This window comes from Pseudorasbora parva, chromosome 12, assembly GCF_024679245.1.
Source record: "Pseudorasbora parva isolate DD20220531a chromosome 12, ASM2467924v1, whole genome shotgun sequence".
NCBI classification, from domain to species: Eukaryota; Metazoa; Chordata; class Actinopteri; order Cypriniformes; family Gobionidae; genus Pseudorasbora; species Pseudorasbora parva.
Window position 1 is genome coordinate 22,034,831 of NC_090183.1, and position 7,701 is coordinate 22,042,531.

General features: G+C 37.0%; 1 protein-coding gene across 5 annotated transcripts; it reads right to left on the minus strand.

Moving 5' to 3' along the window:
• Nucleotides 1-96: 96 nt before the first annotated feature.
• Nucleotides 97-7,499, minus strand: trim25 (tripartite motif containing 25). Of its 5 annotated transcripts, XM_067459472.1 has the most exons (11): nucleotides 6,815-7,497; nucleotides 5,542-5,637; nucleotides 5,123-5,356; nucleotides 4,736-4,904; nucleotides 4,577-4,603; nucleotides 4,336-4,419; nucleotides 4,175-4,240; nucleotides 4,046-4,105; nucleotides 3,697-3,795; nucleotides 3,030-3,089; nucleotides 97-2,943 (listed from the first exon to the last, which is right to left on the minus strand). In XM_067459472.1, the coding sequence occupies exons 1-11, from the start codon at nucleotides 7,406-7,408 to the stop codon at nucleotides 2,414-2,416; spliced, it is 2,019 nt and encodes a 672-aa protein (XP_067315573.1). In that variant the 5' UTR covers nucleotides 7,409-7,497; the 3' UTR covers nucleotides 97-2,413. The 5 variants fall into 5 exon arrangements, with proteins under 5 accessions (XP_067315573.1, XP_067315575.1, XP_067315574.1 ...); XM_067459474.1 differs by lacking the exon at nucleotides 3,697-3,795 and having other exon boundaries at nucleotides 6,815-7,499; XM_067459473.1 differs by lacking the exon at nucleotides 4,577-4,603 and having other exon boundaries at nucleotides 6,815-7,495.
• Nucleotides 7,500-7,701: the final 202 nt, after the last annotated feature.

The window sequence follows — 7,701 nt, forward strand, 5'->3', positions numbered from 1 at the left end:
TTGTTTGTATGTTGGTTGTGAGATACTGTTTATGCTCAAGCAGCAACATTACACACTAACTAAAGTTAAAAAAGTGAAATCGCAGGCAACCACCCCTTTAAAGATTTGGTTTACTTTATTATTATTGCACTGAAAACAAAGTGAACTGCTCAAATAAACAATCACCATTTAAAAAGCAGGATTAAGTCATTCCATAATATCACAAGTGCAATCAAGACAACACGATGAGAGAACAAATAATACATCTAGATTATATTACATGTTTTCTTATATGAGACATGGTTATGTGCATACCTTTATTGGCATCAATCTGATATTTTACTTTAGTTTCCCACTTTGAAAACAAATCTCAAATATTTCATAGTTATTTTAATATATTTACATTTTTATCATAATATTCAATTACTTTACATCCCATTTTAATCACAATTGTAATGTTACGTAAATAAAACAACACATGCTTTCACGACAGAACTTCCTGAGCTATTATTATAGAAAGAAAAAAAATCTGATATTTGTATAGATTTACAAAATGTCCTTACTGCAGTGTGAAAGCTGTTTTTTTCTGATATCAATTTGTTTTTAATCGCAAATAAAATGTCACATGTCACACTTGTGTGTCAGAATGTGTGTGAATTGACTGGTTCTACTCAATGTGGATACATGGTTTTATAGAGTTTTTTTCCCCTCACCTAATTGTTTCATTAGTTTTTAAAGCCCAAAATGCAATGTTTTTAATGTCTAAAAACTGGAGCCAGACTGGATACTTTGGTCAGGAACAGAGACTGGAGCTCACTGGCAATGGACTTATGATAAAGCTAACAAATATCAGGAGTAATCATGTCATTAAGTTAAACACTTCAGACAACTCACAACTACAAACAATAAATGTCACATTTGCAAACCACATATGTACAATGATTTTACCCATTTATGGATCAATGACGTATGACTATTATGGTTGACCTCTGTTGAGGTTTATTTTGCAATAATGAAAGTTTGGTTGCATTAGCCTTTAAATATCCATCCATTCCATATTTTAGCCTTTAAATACCCAAATTTTAAATCTATTATTCAGTCAATTGAATGTCCCAATGATGTGCATATATTTTTAAGTATTTTTGTTTTTATTGTTATTCTGTTTGGTTAACATGTGATTGTACTGCTGTCTTGGCCAGGACATTCCTGTAAAATAGATTTGTAATCTCAGAGATAATCCTGGTTAAATAGGTAAAATATAATAAAATCCATCTATACATTTTTGGTCAACATTAAACGATATTAATTAACATGTATGGACTACAAATGATGTCTTACAACAATTTGTCAATACAATCACAACATGCTAAAATTGTAATTAAAAATATAATTTGACAACCGTGTCTTGATTGTCTGCCACGGTCCTTTGAAAGACACCCATATTGAAACCATATAATAAAACACACCCATTTAACATAACTGAAAGTTTTGTCCTAATTTACTCACCCTTGTGAGTTCCTTTCATTCAACAGAAATTAAGAAATTTGCATAATATTTGTCCACCCATTTAGAGTCATGGCAACCTTCATGCAAGCTTCAAACATTTCAAGAAGACTTCGCAAAATGTAATTCATATGAATTGAGCAGTTTTAATCCAAGTCTTCTGAAGAGACATTATCACTTGTATGCTGAACAGATTTAATTTAATTAGCCAACACACACACACATAAAACACATTTAAAAGGCCTATGGTTAAGGTCAGCTCAGCCGTGCTTACTTGATGCAAAAGAACAAACCTCATCAGCCTGCTTGCTTTGTGGATTGTGATGCGAGATCAATCCTCACTGAATTCTTTAAGAACATGGAGTTCAAATATTTTGGTTGTGTTGACTTTCAATGGGTGGACAAAAGGGGTGTGTGACACTTGTGTGATGATTCAATGTATTTCACGATACTGAACTCACGATACGTATCCCAATATTTTAAGTGTTTTTTTGTTTGTTTTTACATTTTATTATTATTAAAATATTATTATTAGTATTTGTGTATGAGAGAGAGAGAGAGAGAGAGACTGTGACTCTAATGTCACAAACTCTGTAAACTTAAAAAAATTTCCCCTCACGTATTACTCATCTTCCAACACGGACATTCTCTTCCGGTGCTCGGTGTCCTGCCTCTCCCACTATTAATGCACTATACATATAAGAATAAACCATCTAAAATGTTTTGAAGAATCATACTACTAAAACTAAATGTGATCTGGTGATTTAAATGATGTTTGCGCTTTCACTATAAGGAGTGCCGCTTTAAATGTTGTTGTGATTTCACTAAGGGGTGCTGCTTTAAATGTTGTTTGCACTTTACCTTTGAGAATATATCGTTACACCCCTCCCGAAAAAATGAACAAAACATAAATTAATAAAAATGTTTAAGTTTAAGTTAGCTTGCACAGAGACACAGAAGAACCATTTGAGAAGATCCAGAAAGCTGGATAAACAGCCTCGGTGAAAGGGAAGACAAAGGTGTGGAAGGGGTAAGCCCGGTCCTGCACATTATAGAAAGTTGCACTTCCTTGATCACAGTCCAGCAGGACGCCCACGCGGCTTGGGTTGGGATTCGCCAACACGGTCTCGATGCTGTTGTGCCATGCAGAAAGCTTCACATTAAACCACTCCACACACCAGGATTCTGCATTACGCCCTAGGCGGCTAGCGGGACCCTTGCGGTCGATCCTTCCATATGCAAGGCCCAAACCACAGAAGTTGTTAGTGCTCATTTTAATCTCCCAGTAATGACGCCCCTGAGAGAAACCCTTTGTGCAGAGCACCTGGGAACAGACTGAAAAGCGAAGGGGAATATCTGAATAGTGAGCAGGGTCATCCGAGACTGTTGCTTTGGTGTTGTTTTCAGACAGGGAAATCCGCTTGTGGGCCGTTCTGACATCAAAATTGAGTATAGTGCCATCTAGACAGGAGAAACACACAAGCACATAAATGTCAGAGGTGATGAAGATGGACAAGGGGATAAAATATAAACTATATTAAACTCACATTTAAGGAGTTCACTCCTGTTAACAAAGTTTTGCCCAGCTGGTGAACTAAGAGGCTGAGCTGTAATGAGGGAAAGAAGACATAAAAACCTTCTGGCAACAACTAAAGAATTGACTCAAAATGGAAATTAAATATTGGCACATTTTATACATGCATTAGTTTAACAAATCTAACCAATCAGGGTTGCATTTCTCAACAGTACTGTTAGACAATTGTTGGTGTTACCAACAAAGTTCAATGGTTTGTTGTTTCTTGAAACCAGATTTTCAACGTTTTCAACTTTTGAAAACAGTCACAAACATGAGTGGTTACAGCTACAGTCATCAATAGCAGTCCTATATTTTTGGATTAAATGACAGGTGTGACCATGTTACTACAGTTTCAGCAAACATTTGTGACTAGCTAGTTAATTTCTCCAATAATGCATTCTTAATAGCGAGTTATGTTGTTGTACGGGAGACCAACCCCTGGGAGATTCAATAATTTCTAAATAGTTGGTTTAAAATTAATAAATAAATAGAATAATGGTTTGATTGATTGATTGATTGATTGATTGATTGTAGTAGAATCTGCAGTCTATTCTGGAATTACAATGAGGAGCACAGACTCCTTACAGAAAAGATTAGATTTAGGAGGGCATAATTGAACAAGAACTTTTCTCACATACATATGTCAAGTATGTCTACAGTTTTAGGTGTGAGGTCAATCAAGTTCTCCATGCTTTTGGAGAAAACAGGACTTATTCCTTTATGGGGATTCCTGGATCCTGGCAAAGAAGATATATGTAATGTTAGAATCATTTCTAAGAAATATTAATTTGATCCACGTTCCTTTTCAGAAATAATGTAAAAAATATATCTCTGTGAACCATAAGTTGCTAACAAAGGGCCCTTCTTTACCAGTTCAATCACTAAGTGTGAATATGTAGGCTAATCATAAACTACATAAAGCTAATCAGACAAATAGTAATTGACAGTTGTAAATTCATGAACATATGGAGTGTGGTCAGAGCTTACTGTTTGGCTTCTGGTCTTTGCGTTCTCTGTGCTCTTTCAGCTCTTTATTAGGATTCTTGTCTATTAGGAAAAAGGAACAATGAGATAAATATGTGTATATATATATATATATATATATGCTTGACATACTTTTCTGTTTAGCTCCTAGAGCCTTGGTTTTGGGTGCATTGGCTGGACTGGGAGACCTCACACGTGCTGAAATATATTGAGAGAATAATGAAAGAATTAGTGATGGACGGATTTAGGTTGTCAGAACAACAGCCCATTCACCTGCAAAAGATATAACTTACACCTCTGAACATACTCTCTTGGATTTGGCAGGAGTGGAGGAATCTCGCAAGGGATTCCGAATGGGTTACCTGGGAATTGGTTTCCTAGAAGATTAGAGGACTAGTTCACATATTTTGCCAGCAGCTTAATTAAGGATAACCTTAACGACATAAAATCTGACAAAATAATTTGCATAAAGGTGTTTTATATGATTAGTATGTCCCAGATTTCCAAACCCATCATTTCAAAAGACAATCTCACCTGAACCAAGAACAGATTTTTCAAACTCTGTAAAAACATGCAAGTCAGAACTCTTAGCATGCACTATGGCTATGGTTCTGCTTGCTAATTGCTATAGATACTGAATTTACTGCAAAGACTAAAACTGCACATTTTATACAAGCTCCCACACTAACACACCTGGTTTAAGTACAGAGATTCTGTTCTCTGCTGGCTTCTCCATTAATTTGGTGATCCATTCCTTCAGTGCAACTGCAGAGGAATGGTAAGCTATCACCTCTTTACTTTCCACATTCACACGAGGGTTATAGGGCTCGAAATTTACCACTGATGGCAAATCCACAGTGGCCTGTGACAGAGAATGGGAAAGTCAAGAATCCAAATATACATCAAACAACATTCAAGTTAAGTATAAAACTGATCAAGTGTGAAAGTGATCAGTGTGAAACTTGAATTTTTTTGAATTGACAAGCATGCACACTCTCCCCATATATATCATATAATGTGTATCTAAGGTCCAAGTAATAGTAATAAAACAGAAAAGTGTTAAATCATACTCTGGATCACCTTTAAGAATGCAAGTGATTGCGACTGGTCCAGCAGACAGTTGATCTCAGATTTGGACCGATTCATCTTCTCGACGTTCTCATTAAATTTTTTCATCAAGGAGACCAGTTTGACCTGACCTTTCTCTTGTTCCTTATCAATAGCAAACATGGCCTCTTTCTCATCACGGTCGATCGCTTCTCTGATCTGCCTGTATTCTGCCTCAAGAATACGTTTGCGGGTTGCAGCTAAGTCCTGGAAAAGCAACACCAAAGAAAATGTAAGCCCAAAGTCTTCTTATGGGAGCTCCTGACGTTTGAAATGCATGGATGGAGTGTAATGCATGACAGTAGGTACAGAGACATGCACACCTTAAATCCTATCATCTTACATCAGAATCACTGATTCTGCCACACAAAGAAAAATGAACATTTACTGACTTTTAATTTGGTTTGTTGCTCCTTCATCTGTGTGATAACCTGCTGATTCTTGTCAGTTTTGACATCAAGGATGTTGAGCTTGTCAGTCAGATCAGTCTAAAGGAGTTTTAAGAATAGCAGGACACAAAGTGTTTTAGATAAATTCTTCATTGCTGTATGATTCAGACCAAACAATCCAAAGTTTTCATGTCAAATAAACAAATCTTCAAAAGAAACAAAGAAAATATTACATTAGTGGACACTGATTCAGCTATAATGAGAAAAAAAGCTTTCAGCAACAAAACTTTAAGAATTGAATTAGTGAACTACTAGCCTAGCCTAGAAATCTAGACGCACCCTAGCGGCAGCTAATTTAATCTGCAAACATCTTGATGTGGGTCTGGCTTGTTAGGCTACTACTAGCCCTGAGAAACCAGGAATTTTGTAAAAAAAAAAAAAAAAAAAAAAAAAAAAAAAATGCGGCAGACTAAATAAACTACATATAGCCTACAGGAGTAAAGTGTAGACTATTTTCATGCTGCGTAACATTCATTTGTTCATGCAAATTATCTATATTCATTTGACATTAATAGCTTTCTTGTAGCTACTGATTATAGAATATTGCCATATTGCACCACCTGCGTTTGACGTCACAAAACATGTGACTAGATGGTTAATTGCTTTAATATTTAGCTTAGGGTCAGTTTATTTCAGTATTTTCTAAGATTAAAACAACTGTCAGCAACTATTGTTGTGAAGTTAAATAAATAAACCCGTCTCCAGCGCGATATCTCGAACTTTCGAATATCCCGATCTAATAGGCTATAGGCAAATTTCTGACCTGTAAATTTGCCAGAATAATATTCATACACTGTTTGTTTAGGCCAGAGGAGAACTGGCACTGTTTTCTCCAGAACTACTGTAGGCTACAGTATCAAATTTTGTAGCAATATTTTTCGCTATATTAAAGATGACAAAAAATTGTCGTAAACAGGAAAATAGAATGAATTAGACTATCGTGAATTATGGAAATTTAACTAGAGATCTACTGAAGCAGCTCCAAGAGCTCACTTAGGGTAAGCAAATTAAAAGAAGAAATAGCTTAACTCCCTTTGTAATATTTTTTTCTCTTCTCCTGATCAACACAAAAGCAACAAAAAGAGTGGGGACCAATTCGAGGACTGCCTACAGCACTTAGGCTACTTGAATAAACTAATAAGTCCCCTTTCATGTTTATATCTTTCATGTTTTTCACATCCGTTTAATACACAAATACGTTAGAGAGAGGCCCAACCTTTTGTTTGACGCGCCGCTCATCTGCGGTGATGAACTCGCAGCCTTTATGCACGCACTGCAGACAGTTGCTGCAGATGCAGCTCTGATGTTGGACGCAGTAGAACTCCATCAGTTTGCCATGATCGGAACAGAGACGCTCCATTAGATCTGGCAGCGGGTCAGAAAGCTGATGTGCCCGGAAAATTATATTCTCCCGGTGAGGCCTGACATGATCCTCACAATAAGACGCCATACAAGTCAGACATGTTTTGACTGCTTTGGCTTCCATGCAGCTGTCACATTTGATTGCATCTGGATCTTTCTTTATCACCTCAAATGGTTCCTTTACGGGTTCAGGGACACCCGCTTTTATTCTATAGGCATCCAGCACCGCGCTGAGGACAGTGTTCTTCTTAAGTTCTGGTTTACTGCTGAAAGCCATTCGGCATTGAGGGCAGGACATGGATGATATCCTGTCCTTCCATGTCGCTTCGAGACAGTTGGCACAGAAACTGTGTCCACAGATTAAACTCACCGGGTTCTCGAAAAGACATAAACAAATGCTGCATGTCAACTCGTCTTCAAGACCCAGGAGAGACATATTTTCCGCCATTGTGAGACGAGGGATCAGGAATCGCTGACGACACACTACTGACTTAGCGGAAGTGAAAGTAAACCGGGCGGCGGAGAAATGAAACTTATGTGCCGTGTCAATGATGAAAGTCCACAGATTAATCTGTCCTGAACCACCAGGGGGCCCCCTTGCTCTAAAGAACGATCATCTGTGTTTTAGTTTCGTTTTTGATTTTTGCTACCAACAATGATAAAAACATGATAGCCTACTGCTTTCCGCCCCCCTTTAAAACATAGTAACATCCAAATCAGTCTCAAGACTATGCAAATTGT